At 39.5% G+C, this 20,328-nt stretch overlaps 1 protein-coding gene across 1 annotated transcript; it reads left to right on the top strand.

Annotated features, from left to right (window-relative positions):
* The first annotated feature begins 697 nt into the window (after positions 1 to 697).
* Positions 698 to 20,078, top strand: pgap1 (post-GPI attachment to proteins inositol deacylase 1). The gene is made up of 26 exons (XM_026145002.1): positions 698 to 996; positions 3,953 to 4,106; positions 6,328 to 6,503; positions 6,662 to 6,833; positions 6,929 to 7,089; positions 7,270 to 7,322; positions 7,402 to 7,468; positions 7,608 to 7,713; positions 7,848 to 7,906; positions 8,540 to 8,623; positions 8,782 to 8,831; positions 8,984 to 9,035; positions 9,116 to 9,193; positions 9,887 to 9,962; positions 10,053 to 10,126; positions 10,209 to 10,260; positions 10,340 to 10,406; positions 10,759 to 10,864; positions 10,951 to 10,989; positions 11,105 to 11,289; positions 11,461 to 11,691; positions 11,771 to 11,906; positions 12,360 to 12,410; positions 12,653 to 12,864; positions 13,629 to 13,733; positions 13,815 to 20,078. Exons 1-26 carry the CDS (start codon positions 865 to 867, stop codon positions 13,951 to 13,953), a joined length of 2,817 nt encoding a protein of 938 aa, XP_026000787.1. The 5' UTR covers positions 698 to 864; the 3' UTR covers positions 13,954 to 20,078.
* Positions 20,079 to 20,328: the final 250 nt, after the last annotated feature.

Consider the following 20,328-nt stretch of genomic DNA (forward strand, 5'->3'; position numbering starts at 1 on the left):
CTCTTATATTAAGACTTCTTAATTAGATGCGCAGTTAAAGCCATGCATGTGTGCATGCATATGGACATGGGAAGAGGCCTGAATTACACAATCACACAGAAACAGCCCAGTCAGGACATTATTGCTGTGAGGCAACAGTGCTTACCTCTGCGCCACCACCTTGAGAAAAATATCACAGACACACATATGCTTGTATTTTTTCTTTAAAAAGAAATTACTTTTGAATTTCACTTTGGATTAATCACTTTAAGAAGATATGAATTTGAGATTCATTTTGAGACAGATTTATTGTCTCAAAATGAATCTCACGAGTCTCAAAACTTTTTAATTAAAGAAAAAGTTTTGGGGGTTTTTTGTCTTGGGATTATACAATCAGATTTTCAAGGGGGAGAAGGGCATGGTATTGGTATTTGTCTTTTAATTTTTTCCAGTTGGCAGCTGCCATGAATGCTGTATAATTTGCACTTTAATTAATTATTTTAGCTTTGAAATTGTCACAGATTGACTAATGTTTAATTGCTTGAAAAAATATATACATATAAATAAAGGTAATACTGTTAATAACACACAAGATGATAAAATTTGAAAATAATAAGAAAAAACTTAACAACAGCTGCTAAGCTAAGCGTAGCTATTTCTCGCGTGAAACGTGTGACTTCCTATTTGCTCTCTCATTGGTCCATTTCATTTAGAGCTTTACACCCATTGGCCGGCCGAGCTGCCACTCTTTGGGTGTGCGGCGTGTGGTTCCTGTTGTGAGCTTCAGCCGGTGTCTGACAGCCTGGCGGGGAACGAACAGAAGGAAAATGGAATCGTGTAGCTCAGACATCAGTGAAATTTAAAAGCCACACTCACGGTGGAAGCATGAAGCTCGCCGCGGTGGCTTTTTACGGTTTGGCCGCGGGGCTGCTGGCGGTCGGCCTGCGAGAGTTGCTGACAGGCTTCGAGGAGAACAGATGCAGTATGACCTATATGTTTGAATACCCGGAGTATCGGGTGAGTACTCAGCTAATTAACTCAGAGCATTCCAAAGACCCGCATATCAGCCATCAGTTAGGTATATTCGGTGTGCTGTTTAAGGCAGAGGCTGGTTGTGTGTCGCTAAGTGGCTTCTTATTTTTATTAGCGCGAATGAATGTTGGTTTATGACTGCCAGGTGTGTTCTAAGCTAGTTTCTGAAGGCTGCTAGCGTTAACTGAGGGAGAAAGTAATGTCAGGTGCGTGGCTACCCTATCAGTGTGTGTGGTCGCTCTTTGTCCTCCCTGACAGGTGTGTGAGTGTTTGTTTGCTGAGGTTTAGGTTAGTCGGATTATTATCAATGCAGCTTGAATTAACTGCTGATGCTTGACCCCTCTCGGCAGGTCACCTGCAGATCAGCTTTGCACGATATCGGACGTGGGTTAAATGCACACAGGTCCAAGCCTCGTGAAAGTAGTTGAAGTGGTCGCCTTCCTCTCCTCTATGTGCGCACTAATGGGTTCATCTGTCCAGAAGTGGGGCACAGCTGGAGGCCATGCGCCATGTGGGCATCAGCCTGAGTCCACACAGTTCAGGAGTGTGTGTTCTGTTAGCGAGAACAAGGATTCAGAGTCCCACTTTATGTAGATATGCTTAATGTGCACAATGGACAGAGTATCGGGAACAGAGTTCCGAGATATACAGGGCGGAAATGTATGGAGGTCGAAGACGGCCAAAATTTAAAACAAAGTCTTCAGAAAATAAATTGACATGATGTTAAAAAGAATAAAACAAATGCATCCATTTTAAGATGTGATATAAACTAAAAAGATATTTCTATGTTAACTGGCTTCTTTATTTATTTAATTTAAAATTAATAAATAAACAAAACCTTATTTACCGTTATTTACCTTTCGGTTTAATTTTAGTGTTAAAGGATTAACATTTCAAATACTTGAAAGACAGAAACAAAAGTCCCGTTCAAGCCAGCATATGAACTAGCAAGTCATAGACTACACAGGTGTAATGCACAGACCCAGATACCTGCTAACTAGGACTAATAAAATAGACACCAAAGCTACACCACTTGCCCCAGCAGCAAAACGTGGTGTAGAGGTGCAGTTAAGTCACTAAAATTAGCAGAAGTGAGGCCCACCAGCCAGCTGTCAGCTACAGCTGTCTATATTGGCACACCGATCAGTCAAACTGGCCATGCCCTTAATGTTAAGGCTTCAAAAAATAAGAACAGTTGAGTTAAAAAATTTCACCCAGTACAGTTGTTAAAGGAAGAAATTATCTATTGACAAGCTATAAACATCTTTATTTCTGCTTTAAAGGTGGACAATTTAACACTAGAGTCAATGGGGACACAGTTAGAGCATCTAGTGGACATTAGAGGAACTGCACCTTGTAGTATTTTTGTGTTGGCTCAGTGCTTTTGCCACGTGGTTTTGACATCTCACATATGCTTCCCAGATATATTATTAACTTCTTTTGAAAAATGATCTTATTTTAAAACTGTCTGTAAGGTGTTTTATTTTAGATAGTCTCTTTGCTCTTATTTTGAAAGGTCAGCAGGTGTGTGTATGTCTGAAAATAACTGCTACAATATCCCACCATGAGACATCACATGCACGGTTACTTTATTTTAAACATCAAAGTAAATGGTCCTGACTGACAGCTTTATTTTCAGCTCTCTAATCCCCTGACTCGAGAAGGCCATTTCTGTCGTGAGCCGAGTGTCGATCAAACGGCAGGTGAAGAGATGACACTTTGAAGGACACCGCCCTCGTTCGTTTCGTGAAACAGAAATTCATGAAGAAATGTAAAAAGATAACAAAACAGCCAAAATTCACTTCACTTCCAGAATTACAATGTTAATGAGACATTGTTACCAAGTGTTAACACCGTTTATAAGTCAGTTAATACAAAATGTATCCATTTACTTTCAATAAAATCCCTCCTTTGATAACTAAGACATTTAGAAGTGTCTCATTTAGACACAAAGCCCTCAAATTGATGTCACACATGACCATAAAATAAACTGCACTCAGGTGCACAGTCTCATCACCTTTGGTTTAATGTCACATCCATAAACCTCAATTTTTTTTTTTTTTTAGACGAGCATTCAATCTAATATTTCTTTGTCCCTAAAAATTAGGTTATTATAATGTTTTCACAGGTTGGATCAGAAGTCTTTGTCTTATAAAATTAAAGTGCCTCTATTGTCCCAATAAACAGGTTAGTTTTTAGGTTAGGGGGTCACCATTTTGGTACAATAAGTACATTTCATTTGAAAAGGAAATATGGAAATAAACAGGTTTAAGAAAACGATCGATGACCATAAATTGTTTTTAAATCATGCTACACTTTAAAAACATGTCAAATTTTAAATAGACAATGGCGTAAATTCATAGGTAAATGAATAAAGAAGCAGTCAGTAAGTTCAGTTTTTTTGTTTTTCTTAGTCATTTGAGGACTTTTAATTTTGACACTTTGGACCCTCCATAAAAACCAAGTAAACGTATTTATTTCTTATGAATGTTGGGCATTTCATCAGAGTGTCAAACTAAAATGAGAGTTAGCGCTTTGTCATACTGCAGCTCCCCAAATGACTTGTACCTGACAATCCCAGAATGTCCTGTTAAAAATTTCTAGGGGAAAAAATGAAATTTTAATAGGACTTACATAAAATTTCAGCTCCTTACTGTCCATACTTCCGTTCATTTCAAACACCCCACCTCCCCAACAGAATTATTCCCTTAATGGTCAATACAAAAAGCTAGTGTTATAGTATATTTGTCACTTTTAAACATTAAGGATCAGCTGTACTCATGCTCAGTGTTTGCGTAGGTGCTTGGAGTAAATCAGCTGTAGATTACATGTAGGCTCAGCTGTAGTTGCTTTATAGCAAGCTCTTTGTGATGTAACTGTGACAGCAGGCTAATGAGCTGTGTGAGTTTTTGCCTCCTAACCGCTCTCCGTGTGGTTTCAGCGTGTGGCGCTGCCTCGCCGTGTGGCCAGACTGTACCCGGCCTACGGGCTCTACCTGTACGGAGAGGGTGTCTACGCCCAGGAGACCCGAGCACTCAAACTCACCGGCGCCCCTGTGCTTTTCCTGCCTGGAAATGCTGGAAGTTATAAACAAGGTAAGAGTGCAAAGTTGATAATGGTCCAGTGCTTACATTTAAACTATCATGAACGAGTGGGGGAAAAAACTGAGAAGTTAAGTTTTGTGCTACAGCAAAGACAAAGGAGAAACGGAGGACATCAAGCTTTTTGTTGAGTCATTTCTGGCTGAAAAAACAAACTGAAGTTTCCTTCACAAACAGAAATTTTTGTCTTTGTGATGCTTGCTTTTTGCACATGAGGGGTTAAAATGTCCAAAGTTAGTGTTGTGTTTGCGCTGTGAAACTAAGGGCTGTTTTCTTCTTCAACAAATGACATTCCTTGTTAAGAGACCAGGGAATCGTGTGGTCTAAAACTACTTCCTCCCATGTATTTGTACTCTGACACATGAAAAAAACTGCAAAACCAAAAGTTGGTATGATGTGTGACAGTCTCTCTCTGCTCAGCCAGTTGTCATCAAGAGTACCTCACAGCCCCCAACTCACTAAGAGGAGCATCGCTTGAAACCTTTTAAAAGCATAAATTTAACCTGAATAGAAAAATGGTGGGAGGTTTTATAAAGGTGAAATAGCATAAAAACTATTTCAGACCACAGCTGTATATCTGTTTCCATACTGTTGTGAATATGGATTGTCAGACAGCGGCACCTGCTTGAGCCTGCTGGAGTTTTTCTTCCTGTTAAAAGGCAGGTTTTCTTTCCCACTGTCGCCATTTGCTTGCTCAAAGGGGTTTCTTTGATGTTGGGTGTTTCACTCATTCATTTTAGTGGCGTCTTTATCTTCCAATATAAACCATCTTGAGGCAACTGCTTTTGTGATTTGATGCTATATAAATAAAACTAAATTGAACTGGATGTTGTGGCTTGTTTTGTTTTTTTTTGTTTGTTTTGTTTAACTAGGAGGTTTTTATCTTATTTTTGTAGTCGTATAAAATGAGCAAATATATTTATGAAGAAAAAAAGAATTCAGTGACGGATGGATTTGAAAACAAAGTTCTGAACATTTTCTTGTAAGAAAGCTCTAAAAAAAACAGTTGGTGAAGGATTTGACTTCACTCGAGGACTGGATTCATATAGTCCACAAAATTTATGTTATGTAGAAACTGACATTTAATTGAAGACAGGAAAAGGCAAAGTGTTGGAAATCCTGGGGCGATTATGTATCATCGTTTAGAGTAAGCACTAAATTAAGTTGGTCAACAATAACTTGTGATGCTTCAACCCCCAAGTTGCTAAGTCATGTTAGTATTAACTTATTTACTTCCTTAATTAGGTTTATGGGTCTTGAAGCTGGTTTGAAGTGTTGGGGTATACCATATACATCCCTGGTTTCGAATAAAAACTCATAATTTGGAACACAAGCATTCAGTTTTTTAACTTTAAGTAGATGCTCAAAGCTTTTTGCATTATCACATCGATCAGGATACCTCAGTGTGTTTTTCTAATCTATTCATCATGAAAAACTGGTTCAAGCACATGTTTTCACAGTTTGCGCTTGTTTTTTGCTGTGTCGTTATTACGGCATTTTAAACGCGTCACCGAGCCTCACTGCTGTACTTCTCTTAGTATCATGAACTCACTCACTGTAGTTTAATCAGTCCAAAATAATAGAAATAAACCTGTGAGTGGAAACAGTCCTCAGCACATGTGCTGTTTATTCCTGCTGAGTAGAATTTGCTCAAACCTGCAATGCTAATGCTAAATAAAATGCAGTTAATAGGTGAATATACTTTTTAATAGTTTAAGAATAAATGTGCACTGCATTTTATAATATAATTTATTGTATATTAGATTTTTAATTCTGGGGGAATTCTTGGGAAATTCTAACCTGGAATCTTCTGGTGACTTCAATATTCTCTCCAACTAATAACTCTTGTTGATGCAACTCCTTTCTGAGATGATGGTGGCTATCCATTCTTTCCACCAGCTGTGTGTAGGAGTGGAACGCCCCCGCTTTTATTCCTGTGAATACAAACAGATTTTGCTGTTACTCTGGTGGTTTTTTGCTGCCCTGCATGCAGTATTCCTCAACATTTCTTCTCCTGCTTCCATTTTCTGGCTTCCATGATCACTTTTATCAATAATCCAAAGTCTGAAAAAAGAAAATTATAAATAACTCTTGCAGAGATTTATCTGATCAGATGATGCTCGATAGCTAAGTAGTACTGACCCCACAGCTGCACCACATCATTCAGTTTAATCCTCACTGATTTAACACCATCTGTGTTCTTCTGTTGTTGAAGCTCGATCTCTGGGCTCAGTCGCATTGAGGAAGGCTGAAACCATGGAGGGAGGTCTCCACTTCAACGTGTTCACTGTGGACTTCAACGAGGAGCTGGTGGCGCTTTACGGCGGCAGTTTGCTCAGGCAGACGCATTTCCTGCACGAGAGCATCAAAGCCATCCTGAGGCTGTACAAGGTTAGGCCTTGAATATCAGACTGGGTTACTCCAAGTGACGGAGAGAGAGAGATTATAACCGGTCTTCACCTAATATCAAATTTAAAGTGAAGGGAAACTAAGTTGAACTCTACACACGCCAGAAGACTTGAAAATTTCACGGGTTTTTATCTCTCCAGCACCTGAAGACCCCACCTCAGAGCGTTGTGCTCGTCGGTCACTCCATGGGAGGAGTGGTGGCCCGGGCACTGTTCACTTTGCCTCGTTTCAACACTAACCTGGTCAGCATCATCATCACCCAGGCCTCCCCTCACCTGGCTCCAGTGCTGGCCCTGGACCCGTACCTGCTGGGTAAGAGTTGGTCAAACCTGCTCAGTTCGACTCGTTCATGTAGCATAAACAGATTTCTACAGTTTTTTTTTTCTCTGCTTGGTTGCTGTGTGCAGATTTCTACTCTGCAGTCAGACAGAAGTGGGTTAACCAGGCAAACAAGCTCAGGAATGTCACAGTTTTGTCCGTCGGGGGTGGTTATCGTGACTACCAGGTCCGCTCCGGCCTCACTTCCCTGCCGTGTCCTCCAGGAGACCCGAACAAGCTGTCACTGGTGGTACGATTTGCTCCTGAATAAAGTTTCAATTCAGCCCTTTTTCTCTGGTTCCTTTTGGTATCGTTCTCACTTTGGGACTATTTGAAGGAAAAGTTCTCATTTTGTGTTGTTTTTGACTCCAAGTGCTGTTTTTTAAAATGTACTTTTGTATCTTAAGTTTTTCGTCTTGTTTTTACCAAGGTGACTGCAGTTCCCAGGACGTGGGTGTCTACTGATCATCTGTCCATTGTCTGGTAAAGGACTTTTTCCTTTTTTGGAGCCATATTTAAATATTACTAAAATTATTTATGTTTGTGTGTCTTTGTGTTTCAGGTGCAAGGAGCTTGTTCTTGCCACTGTCAGGGCGTTCTTTGATCTCATCGATCCTGAAACCAGACAGGTGTGAACAACAACAACATGTGTTTTCCTGCTGAGGAGACATGAAAGACAAACCTCCATCAGAGAGAGTTGGGAGATGGGAATATTTAAAGCAAATGAATAAATCTGACAACCTAACTTAATCAGTTTATTCTTAACAGTTCACAGAAAACTCTGAGAAGAAGTTAGCTGTGCTGAACCATCATTTCATTAAACATCCCGTGAGGTTGCCTGGAGAAACTCAAGAGACACCAGTCTCCATTTCAGGTCTCCATCTCTTCTTTTATGGTTCATGGCGACAGTGTAATACACTTGCATCCAAAGTTTCGCTGTACCTCACTGTGCATTAATGATGAATCACTAAGATCGGTGTCCTGTTGTTTGTCTGTTTTCTTTTCCAGATCTTCCTGATGCATGGAGTGAAGTTAACACACTTCGTCTGGCTTACAGCACACCAAAGGTACAACAGAGCCTCACCCATCTGTAATGATGATTAATAATTGAATGGATTATCTGCCAGTAGCTGATACAAGTTGTAAAAGAAAGTTATTTTTAATGTATAAAATGTATCTACTCGGTAAAAATGAAACCATCTGGAGTGATGTCTAATCCATAGACTGTATGAAAAAGATGGACGTAGCTTACAGGTCTGAAAAATGAAACCAGTGCAGTAGTGCTTAAAGGCCATGAGGGGGCGGGGCCTCCTGTTTCAAAAAGAATTCTGATTGTATAGAAATTATAAAATTACTTGTGACCTCAGTAAACATGTTCCTGATTCATTGTTCGTGATTACAAGCGCTACTTTAGAGTCTTATCGAATATAACACAATGTTTATTGTGTCAGTTATCGTCTCATTAAAAATAAATGAAAATAAGATAATAAATCAGGCTGTGCTTTACGGTGTGACTACACTGTGCTTGAAGAGTACGAGTATGAGCGTGTAGCGTCCCATAAACGATGTCTCAGTTAAACCCACATGTCGCACTTCACATCTGGTCAAGGCTACAAAACAGGATTATTTGACTAATTAAACTGACAAAACAAACAAAGCGATTACAGTAATCATAAGTGTTTTGCTCTCTGTTTGTACAGGAAGGTCAACCCAAGTTCTTCCTGTTTGCCCTGTCGAGTCGCAGGAAAGCCTACAGCCATTTCTACTGCCGGAGCAACAACCTGGTGAGTTACTACCATTTGTTTTTGAGCTGTAAGAGCTTGATAATATTAACATGTGTAAGAGTTAAGGCTAAATGCTTCATATTTAGTGCAGGAGAACCAAGAACATCTTTTTAAATTTGAAACCAAGTGAAAAGAGATTCTGATTTATTGTCCAACAGGAGATGACCAGCTGGGTGTATGGCTGTTTGCAAAAGAATGGCTCATCATGGTAAGTATATCATTAATGTCAAACTTTTCACACCACCTTTATTCTCAATAAGCATCTTTAATATTTTTCTCCAATGTGAAAAATGTGATGGAGTTTGTGGATGTGTTACACAATTATTTATTTCTGTTTCTTTTATGTCTCTTTTCCTCCAGTGTGTTTGCAGCAGATCTGTCTAAGGGAACTGAGCTTTTGCCTCCCTACAAGGTAACTATGGTCTAAAAGAGACTCCATTCAGTTCAGTCTTTATCCCATCAGCTGTCCTAACAGTCTGTCGTCCTCCTCAGGTCCTGACTCTGAGGCTCAGTGACTTGTCGTCTTTTACTCATCTGTTTGTCTCGGCCTCAAACCTCAATGGCAAGCAGGTACTTCAAACTAAACAATGACTCAGTATTTCAGATTAACCTGCAGTAAAAATGTTCTGGTCTGTTTGCCATTGTTATACTTCTACTTCCATAACCTATATTTGAAATGAGGAGACCAGTGTTGGCTTGTTTTATTTAAACTTTAAGCTCCATATCATCTTTCTGGCTGTAGATTTTGTACACAGCTTTCCGAAGAATAGCTGAGTTTAGTCATGAGTGTTTGTGGTCAATGTGCACAAGTCCACAGTGGCATCAAAGGATTTAAAGGTTTTTTTTGATATATAAAAAGCTGAAGCTGTTTTCACTCCTTTTACCGTTTTAAACCTAACAGAGGTGAAACTACAATGGTTCACAAATTCTGCTAAGACTAGCTTTAACCTCCTAGTTCCATAGTGTAAAGTCTGTGTGATGTCCAATTTAGCCCGCAGATGTTATTGTGCTGTAAATTTACCGTGAGCAAATGGATTTGATGTGTGCTGCGTCCTGTTTGCTCTACTTGGGCAAGCCTCTCTCAACTAAACCAAAAGCAGTGATGGAGGTGATCCAGTTGTATGTTACATGCTGATTCTGACCTGATCTGTGATCAGCCTCAGACTACCCAAAAACAGAGGCCAGAAGAGGAAGAAGCCAAACAAACAAACCCCCCTTTTTTTAAAGAGCTTGTCAAGGTGTGTGTGTCTGTCTGCTCTGCAGTTCACGGTGGAGTGTGAGTGGCAAAGAGAAGAATCTCAGACTCTGTCTGTCGCAGTGCCGCATGTCCTGTCCTTCGGTGAGTAATCTAGTAAAACCGATTCACAAACTTTTTAAAAAAAAAAAAAGGTTGGTTTTTTTTTTCAGCAATTGTTATTTGGGTTTTTAGGTTTGACCTCGAGTGATGTTACGGTTAACTCCTCTGGACTTCTTCACACCATCGAGCTGCAACACTTTCACCAGGTAGCTTTCACTGTGTTCTCAGGTTCTAGTCAGGATCAGCTTCCCTGTTTCAGCTAAATTTAAAACTCCTCTGTGTCTCCAGGTCTATCAGGCTTTCAGAATTAATGTTGCAAGCCAGTGCAAAGTACAGAAAGGTGAGTGTGTGTTGTTGGATCAAGAGGCTCATGTGCTCATGCTGTAATGTAATAGTGGTGACTGATTGTGTGTCTGCAGACAGATTGCCGAGCGTGTACAGGATAAAGGTGCCATGGTTTCGAGAGGACTCGTTAACCACGGTCAGGTGAGTTTCTGAAGTTATTCTTAGAGACTATGTTTAAGTAACCATGGTGAGCCAAATGCTTTTATTTTCCCTCCACATTTTGGCCCGTCTGATGTCAGTAAGATCGAATTTCCCACTGCGGTCATGCGAGAGCGCAGAAGCCTGACCCACCTGCAGTTCCAACCTTCTGTTTGGGAGGGACAGCCAATCAAAAGAAAGTTTACTTAAAGAGGTTTTACATCTGCTTGTTAGAGACAGAGGATGAATTGAGGGGTTTGACTTAGACTAGTACCAGTAAAACAAGAACTGTTTTTGACCTATGATGAGTAGCTTTTCTTTTAACCTGTCATGATTGATGTGATCTGTCTGCCAGCGTGCCATCAGTGACGGAGATCTCAGGGATGCTCCACACAAGTCGTCCAGACAACACCTCAGGTGCACTCCTGCAGCTCCACACTGCCCCCAACTGCCAGTATAAGGTACTACCTTCCAGCTACCAGAAAGAAGGTCGAGTCTTCTTCACATTTGTTGTGACAAACTGTTAAATATTTACCCTGTGACTTAGGTCTCCATAAGAACTTCGTTACCCAGGGTGCTCGGACAGGTAGGAATTGCCTTGTTTTATTTATTCCGGTGAAATTAGGGGCATCGTGGCATTCGAATAAATCTTTCATCTTTAATTACCAACTTGATTCACGCTGTGGCATCTTATCTGACAGATACTGAGGTTCTGTGGTCACATGGTACCAGTGTACACAGCTGTAACCCTCCTTCTGGCCTGTGGGGGGCAGGTGTCCTCCATCCTGAAGTCAAGGCGAGCTGCAGACATGAGTCAGATGGTGGGCAAAGGCCTGCAGCCCCACAAAGTCAACCTGCCTGTGTATATTCTGCACATCGCACTCAGGTAAGCTTAGTGGTTCTAATATGAAGCTGAGTGGGAAGGTTATTTTTTTTCTGGCCTCAGAAAAAACTGACTGTGGTTAAAACCGCCTCGGCCTCCTGCTTTAATTTAAGATAAATTTTCATATAACAGTCAAACGCCTCAGGATGGTTTTCCCTTCTGTCCCCCCCACAGCTGTAGCTGCTTTCAGGAGGTCTGGTCCATGCTTTTCCTCCCCTCTATGGACACACTCCCTCCAACCTTCCTTGATGTGGCATTTCATGAAGAGGAGACACCAGGTGAAGAATGGGTTCACCTCCTCTCCCCTCTGCTGTATATTTTTGGGGCAGCTGTGGCGTACTGGGGCAGCGCTCTACTCAGACTTGTTATCCGGCTGATCTCGTTGGTCTTGGCTCCATTGCACAGGTACCGAGGTTCATTCAAACATTTGAAACTGGCTGATTGTCTGTTTGTTCGCTTGAGTTTTAATTCTTTTCATCTGCAGGCCGTCTGTCTCCAGAGACTGTGGCACCCTGCGGCTGCGAACCCAGCTCCTCATCACGCTGTGTCTGACTGTTATGGGCGGGACTTCCTGTGGGGCGTTGTCGATATTTGCCTCCTTCCTGTTCCACCTTTATAGGGTGAATATTGATTTAATTAAATTATTTATAATTCTGCTGTCCAGAGCTGCTTAGCAGGTAACACTTCCTGTAATTCAGATTATAATGAAGGAAAAAAAGCCTTAAAATATCTAATATTTACCATAAATTTACTTTAAATTTGATTATGAAGATAAAAACAGTGCTGGGCAGGTAAATTTTGTGAATCAGGTTTTAAAGCTTTTGGGTTTTTCATGAGACTTTCTCAGGAGTATTCAGTTTGTCTTTGTCTTGACCAAACACCAAAGCAAACAGATTTTCTAGTGTATATTTTATGTTCTTAAATAGATATTTAAAAACCATGAATTGTATTAATTAATTTATTTTTTTAAGTGGTGCAGGAGCCTTTGGTGTAGCATGGACTTCCTCTGTGGAAACAAACTCTGTTTTGAAGTTTCAGCTGAGCTGCTGTTTGTGTTTGTTTGTTGCTCTCAGGTTCTGAGGCTGCAGATGACAGAAAGATATTTGAGACACATGTTGAATCTGGTAAGATGTTCAGGTTTAACTAACATTTATGTTGTAAGATTTTCATTTTTCTTTCATATCAGGCTGTAACCGTACTTAATTTTGCTGCAGTGATTGAGTGAGTGACTGGCTGGCAACGGCCTCAAGTGGACAATAGGGGAACTGCAGTTTATGGCATTCCCACATCTGCTTATTTAAATACAGATTGCCAAACTGTTATAAACCAAGCTTTGTCTGATTCATCTCCTCTGGTGTCTTTCCAGGCTCCCCGGAAGCACAAAGAAGCTGAGAATGGCACAATCGATCCCGAATGCTTGAGCAGGTCTAAAGAAAGCAACGGCACCCCCTTGCTGTCGGAGTGCGCCCTGCAGGAGGTGAGGGATGACCTGCAGCTCCACCTCTGCCTGTCGGCGCTTTTCACTCTGCCCGTCATGCTCAGCGGTCCCTCGCTCATCCACTGGATCCGTAACCTGAGGTATGTGAGAGAAAGATGCTGCTCTGCACATCAGCGTTAATTTCTCTGAACCTCACAGTTGATAAATAGATGCTAACTGTGCAGTATGTTTGTTTTAATGCACATGTGCAGTAGCACAGTGACTACAGCAGTCTCCAGTAGAGTGTCTGATTTACAAAGGAAGTCTACCTGAAGTTCACCCATGATCACACAGCTGCTGCTCTGGCTTCAAGCAGACAGCCGAGGGAGCAAGCTGTTATGACTCAGTGTGTGCGGAAGAGGCCGAGAGATAAATAGGACTGCATAAATCATTTTTTTATTATTACATTACTTGAGTAAATTAAGTCTGAAGTTTATTTATATATATATATATATATATATATATATAAATAAATTATGCTTGCAGCTCCATTACTGTACCCTAAACTACTTTCCTTGCACACAGGGAAGCATTTGATGGGTAAATGTGTGGATGTCATGGAGGCAGAGTTCAGGGCAGAAACCGTCATATCCTTTGGATTTTCCCTGTAAATTCACATTAATGACTATTTATTATATTTAAAAATGTTACAGAGTGCACCTACTTGGTTATTTGCATAAAATGCCTAAATGTCTGGACTTGTTATTTGGGTTTTTAGGTTTGACCTCGAGTGATGTTACCGTTAACTCCTCTGGACTTATAAGAATATGGGAACTGTATGCTTAAATAAACACAAAGGTACAGAGTGTGATCATTAGGATAAGTAGTTCCATATTAACGCTCTCTGTTTGTTGAACCTGTGCAGGTATTCCACCCAGCTGAATCCCGACCCTTGCTGGCCATACATCGTGCCTCTAATTTTTGTCTACATGCTGCTTATTAACTGTAACACTTTAAAGCTCAGCAACAGGTAGGAGCACACCTGCCCAGCACACACATTCCCAGTGAGATCCTTCATGCTAACAGTTAACTTGTTCTTCATGTTTTTCAGTAAACTGCTGCCTCTGACCTCCTGCCTCCCTCTCCCCTTGGCCATCATCATGGTGACTTTCTCTCCTCTTCACCTCTACAGAATCACCTACTTCCTGTTGGCGTCACTCATCCCGCTGGCCTTGTGCTGTCTCCTCTGACAGCACCGGGCTGGTTTCAGTCTCCATCTCCACCATAACATGCCTCTTCTTAAGTCGCAGCCTGACTCTCTGAGGCTGGTTGAGGACTTTCTGTACCGGGCTGCTATGGAGCGGAGCCATAGACATACATAGCCTGGTTAACTTCCTGCTCACTGTTAGCACTAAAGGCTCCGTGGTGATTACACAGGGTGTTTTAAAAAGAGAGGGTGTAATGGCCTCAGAGCATTTGGTGCAAATATGGCTCTGTTGGATTGTCCTGAAACCATGTTTGCCTTACTCTGTATATCTATAGCTCTGCCTTCAGGGAGCGCCAGCTCCACAACCAGTGAAGCTTATGATATGAGAGACTGTGGAAAGGGTGTTACTGTTATAACATGATGTTGTTTCTGGTGTCAACAGTGGCGTTGTTCACTGTGGTCACTGTGCTGTAAACTCTTACACTGCCTACTGCTTAGCAACGACTTACAGCTCTAACTGTTACCTGCTCACTGTCGTAGTACCTCCTCTAAACCAGAGGCAGAGTATTACATTTATTCCGTTAGAGAAATCCAAAGCAGGCGTGTTTATGTTCTCACCTATTTGATGCACAATATTGGCAAAATGAAGGGTTGCACTGAGGAAGGCTTGTGTACACGTGCAGGTTTGGGGGCGTCTTGTTATCCAGAGAAAGTCTGAATCTCCATGATCTCTACTACACCTGATCAATAAGAAACATTCTACTTCCTGTTTATTTGATTTTTGATTTTAAAAGGTTTAGCTGCAATTCAGGGAAGGGTACAGCAGGGGGAGCTCATGAGATAGTGTAAGAAACTAAACAAACTAAAAGAATTTTCACCAGATTTTCAAACATATGGCGGATCAAAACTGCTAAAATAATAAATAGTAAATCTGTAACTGAATTAAAATTATATCAGATGCCTAAAACAAATATTCATTAATTTATAACAAAGTAAATAGAAATTTTTATTTTAATTTCCCATATCTTATTTTTTTCCAATTCCCTGTTACCCTTTTATGCCTGATGGGGTGTTGCTGTCACACCATGGGGCAAGCGGGCAATGTGGACACCCAAGTTTGTGAATACGAAATCAAGTTCGAAGTTCGAAATCTCAGTGAGCTCAAACTCGAGGTCAGAAGTCAACTATTCTACATATCACCTGGGCATTCATTATTATATTTTGCTTTAATTTTGGCAGTTTCAGTGCTCTGTAGAACAAATTTATCCGTGCACGTGTCAGACTTTTTAGGGTTTTTTTGTTTTTGCTTTTTTAAAAAAAAAAAAATATTACATGTCATTTTGAGAAGGAAGTGAGCACTTTAAAGGCATTGCTGTAAAACGTGTTCAGAAATCTCTATGTGCCAAACTCGCTGTAATCCTGTTGATGGGTTAAAAGTAAGTTAGACCAAAATGCCAAGGAATTTGAGAGATGAATGCCAAGCAGAAATAAATTAGCGTTTTAAGGTGGAACAAATCATAAATATTTCATTATGGGCATACAATCACATGTTCATTCTATATCAGGTGTGGTTGTTGGTGTTTTGAGGTGTGTTGTTTCTGTGTACGTTCTCTGTGATATCCGGACCTTGAATCCTGGGATTGGAAGTAGAATTTGCTTTTTGCTGGTGTTGTGTTGAGTTTAGTATTTATCTTATGTTTGAGTGTTGGTTGAAGTTTTTTGTTTTCATTTCATATTTGAAACGTTGAAAAAACATAACATAAAAGAACTTGTAGATTTGGATTTTAACAATTTAACAAGGAGAGGATAGAGTTGTTTTGTTTTTTTTGCACTGTCAGCGAAAAAAATCAAACCAACCCCATGTTATTTATCTTGGCACCTCCTGACTTCCATATTTTTCTTTGTTTCATTACAAACCCTTCAGCTTCCTGCTGAGGATTTAAATATTCTAAAACTGCTCACAAAAGTTTGTTATCATTAATGTTGGTGTGAACCAACATTAATGATGGTGCATTGATTTGGGACTATTTTCAGTTGCGGATTATTACAAATTTAATGCTCTAGTTGCTTCCTTCAGCAGCTGCACAGAGTGTGAAGTAGAATACAATGGATACGGGTTGAAAATATGAATGAAGTGAGACCTTTTACAAGAAATATGACAGAAATAAGACTTTTGTTTTAATGAGAAGAGAGAGCATCTGATATGTTGAAGCTTTTGAATGGAAAGAGTCATAGAGAAAAAATCTGTTGCCACAATTACTTCAAACTGTTATCATTGCTGAAAACAGTTTTGTGTGTGTGTTTGAGTGCTGTTATAACATGTAGGCCTGACTTTTTGTTGCCTTTTTGTTCAATTTTTGTTGCCAAATTTACATTTTTAAGCCAGTTTCACTCACACTCGTTTGACCTTAAATCAGTTTAATCAGTTAAAATGTTTTTTGTGTGATAAATATATGGGTGTTGTGCTCCAAGATTACTTAACAAAAAAAAGGGAAACATGTTGTCAAACATTATTTTGGCTGCTGGCCAAAACATATTCAAGTTCGAAATGGGGTAATGTGTCTAAAATTGGCTGTAATTCCTCAATAGCTTGGAGATTACTTTTATTCAGCCCCTCGAATTAAAGCAGAGAGAGTCTACTTTAAGCCTGTAGTCACTATGTCACTCTAACTTGAATATGTTTTATTCAGTAACTAAAATAAATCAACTTCAAGCATATAAGAAGCTAGCTCTGAGAGTTTGTATTTCATGTCATACCTTTCTCTCTGGAAAATTATGAAGGACCAAAAATGCTGAAATAATAACTTCATAAACAAATAAGATATAAAATGCGCTAAAATTAATAAGTAAAAATTAACGTAAGTATTACTTAATTTATGGCACATTTTATAACATTGATTTTTTTTTTCTTTTTTTTTTTAACTTGTGATTTAATCTTCCATTGTTATTAGTTTGTAGTTAAGTTATGCGTTTGGAGGTAGAAAGGAAATTTATCTGCATGACAGTGCCATCATTTTTATGAAGAAAAAAATCAGTTTTAGCTAAATAAAGATGAAATGAAGAAACACGTTTGTGGAGATAAATGGAAGGAAAAAATTTAATGGAAATAAATAAATACTATATAATTGATATTATGGGAAACAATATGGTGACAAATATGTCGCTCTTTTTTTCATTAATTGAGTTGTACAACTTTTTACTTTTTTAATCTTTATAATTTGATCTTTATTCATTGCCTTGTTGTACATGAATTTTGACAGCTTCAGTCCTCCGTACTAACAGTGTCTTATTTTATTTCTGTCTTACATCCTGCTGCTGCTGCTGCTGTGCCTTTTTGCTTTCTTGTGTAAGCAGCAGTTTGTGTTCAGATCTCAGCAGCTTTGTGCTGGCTGAAGCCCTACATTGAATGTAAAGCATATATCACTCCTTTGTGTCCACTCGCAAAGCTCCTCTGTTTTCTTTACATTTTATTTAAAATGTGGGACTCTGTAGTAACTAAATACTAAAGATTTAGGGACCAATCAAGCTCACAGTCAGAAGTCAACACGCTCTGCAGAAACCGCTGTTCCCAATGTGAATGTACCTGCACTGAATGTCTCTGTGTGTTTGAGTTTATACAGTGGTGTAAGTGTTCAGCTTTTCTCTGCACTTGTGAGTTTTTGGTATAGTTTTAGTGCTTTGAGATGCACATCGTCTGCCTCGCTGTGAATCGGTGGCAAACACAACTTTGTAGAACAAATTAGTAGCGATGAGAGTTATGTTTTCTATAAATAGACTTGTGACTTGTATCGGTGTTCACTGTGATCACGTCCTTCCACATGCACTCTCGCACCGAGTAATCCACACACAGACAACTGCTGTTCTGGGGACATTTTGCTATTTCAAATTTGGTGGGTTTTGTGTTTTTTAAAAATGTGATGAAGCTCTTGGAATACATTCAACATAAAGTTAAAACATTTGGATTGAAATAAAGCAGGAAATCAAATTCTCATTTTATTTTGTTCTATTTTGAAATGCTGTCACTTGAAACCAGTGTGCCAAACTGATGCATTCTCTTTGTAGAGCATCTGTCATATATATGAATGTGCAGCATGGCTTCAGTTCAGGTAAAAGGACCTTTGCATAGAAGGGCACGTTATTCCTCCAAATCTCTCTGTGGAAGCCTCCAGAAAAAAAACCTCAATTTGTATAAATTGCATAAAATAGGCGCAGGAATTGCTGCCACAATGTCTCCTATTATAGCCAAAATCGGCAGTTAAAGTGGACCTTTTCTTATTTCCAACTTCATATTTTTTATTCTTGGACTCCTCTGTAGCAGCTTTGCATGATTTACAGTTCAAAGTAGTTCTTCTTTATCTTACACTGGGCCAGTTTTAACTCCTCTCCCTTTAAGGCCCTCATTAGCAACAGATTTGAAAAAGCAGGTAGGTGGTTCTTCTATGTCCCCAAATTTGGATGTACCCTCTTTATGATGTCATACAGTTGCAAACTTAAAAAACAAAACTGTCTGAAACTGAGTGTTCTGAGCAGTCTTAAGATTTTCAGAGAACGGGGATTATCTCTTTATTTGAAAGTTTCATCATGCTTGGTATGAAATACAGGAAAGCAGAATAGAGTTTATAACATCCTAAATGTCAACCTGTTCAAAGTGATTATTATTATTTTTTATTTTTATTTTTTTAGGCATGCAAATTTGTGTGAACAGCTAAAAATATAAGCTTTTGTTTGTTTGTTTTCTCATCCAGCTACTGACACATTTCTGTCATATTTAACAGGATTACTTTCTTCCAGGGTTCCAGTCAGCAGCTTGACCTCTCCTCTTCCTCTTATCTGCGTTTTCCTAATTTCATTACACTCGGTAATCTTCCAGCTTCTCCTGCTTTCTGAGCATCATTTATTTTAATGTTCGGAGTGCTGGTAGCTGCTTACAGGAGCTTGTGCCTGCTGATGGTTGGGAACGAGTTCATGAACTTTTGAAAATGGCATCACCCCATCCTTTCATTAGGTCTCTAAAGATGCTCATTGAGGTTTGAAACATTAGTAAAAGTTAAATAGAGGTCAAGTCTTTTGCAAGGTGTCGTTTTCATTGTCCAGAAAGATTTGTTATAATTTCAGTTTCAGACATCAGTTTGTCTTCTTGCTGAACTGAACCACAGTAAGAGAAGTTTTCACCAGATTACTGCATCCCACTGCATCTTTCTTTCTTTTTTTTAATGAGCTTGCTTCTCTGGCTCCCAAGGTGACACTCACTCTGATTGATCTCTGGAAACATCCTTTGTGCAGCTGCCAAAACCCGAGCTGCTTTTACCCCTAAAAACAGACTAGAGGCTTCAAGATGTCGCAGTAATTTAAAGTCTTAAAATCAGCCATTTTACTGGTACTTACTGTAAATTCAAGTGTTAAAAGTTATCAGCATTTGCAGAAACTTTGATTTTATCTGTATTGTGCTGAAGAAATATGAAGTGAAGCTGAACTGTGGCCTGGCTGTACTTTCATGTACGTACCAAAAGAGGGAGCAGCGAGTTAGTGTAACCTTGCATTTAATCAATAAAAAGCACATTCCTATTTACAGTGGCAGCCAAGGAAAAGGCTGGTAAACTGCTGCCCCCTGGTGGTGAAAGTTTTAGTCGTATTTCCCAGAACAAACACAAAAACCTTTAAACGACACACATCCTTGATCTCTTTTTTTGCTGTTAAGTGACAGCCAAAGAAACAATATCAGAGACAGCTGATTGTTTTTATTCATAATCATCTTCTGTACAAACTTGTGATGTTTAACAGTGTTTACCTGGTGATATGAAATGTTCTTACTGCAGTCTATAAGTGCTTTACAGTTCAGTGGTTCCACTTGTCTTGCTTCTGCCTACAGTGACTTTAATACCTGTAACCTCCTGCTAGCTGGTCCTCGTTGTGCAGAACTAGTTAGTCCTCTAACACATGCTCATACATCAGGCAGTTGGAAACGCCTTGTTTTGTTTATTCACGTTTTCTGAAGAGGCTCTGGCGTGGACGAGTATTTAATCCTCAGGTTTCTGTGTCGGTGTGTCAAAATCAGTCGCTTTGATGTTTTTTATATCTCTCACATTTTTATCTGATGTGACTGTAAATGAGCAAACTGTGCAATTTTTTTTGGCACTGTTGTTGTTGGAATAAAACCGCGAAAATGACTGTTTTTGTTTTTATTCTGTAGTGATGTGATTAGTTATTGTTACAAAAGCATCCTCGGGGCAGTAACAGCTGAACTTACCTTGAGGTATCCAGAGACTTGCTGAGACATCAGTGTGATTAAGATCGATGCTTCCCTGCTCATAAAATTTAAAATTTGGTATTCAAAAGATATTTATATGGAGGGCCAAAACTATCAAAATGAAGTATAAACTAATAAACAACACATTTTAGACATTTATTTTTATTTTAT

This window comes from Astatotilapia calliptera, chromosome 16 (assembly GCF_900246225.1).
Source record: "Astatotilapia calliptera chromosome 16, fAstCal1.2, whole genome shotgun sequence".
Taxonomy (NCBI): domain Eukaryota; kingdom Metazoa; phylum Chordata; class Actinopteri; order Cichliformes; family Cichlidae; genus Astatotilapia; species Astatotilapia calliptera.

Excerpts from the sequence above, each read along its gene's own strand:
- pgap1 (XM_026145002.1), top strand. The coding sequence starts at position 865 with ATGAAGCTCGCCGCGGTGGCTTTTTACGGTTTGGCCGCGGGGCTGCTG. Across the intron at positions 8,624-8,781 it reads ACTGCCGGAGCAACAACCTG|GAGATGACCAGCTGGGTGTA; the intron begins GTGAGTTACTAC and ends ATTGTCCAACAG. Across the intron at positions 10,865-10,950 it reads CCCCCAACTGCCAGTATAAG|GTCTCCATAAGAACTTCGTT; the intron begins GTACTACCTTCC and ends CCTGTGACTTAG.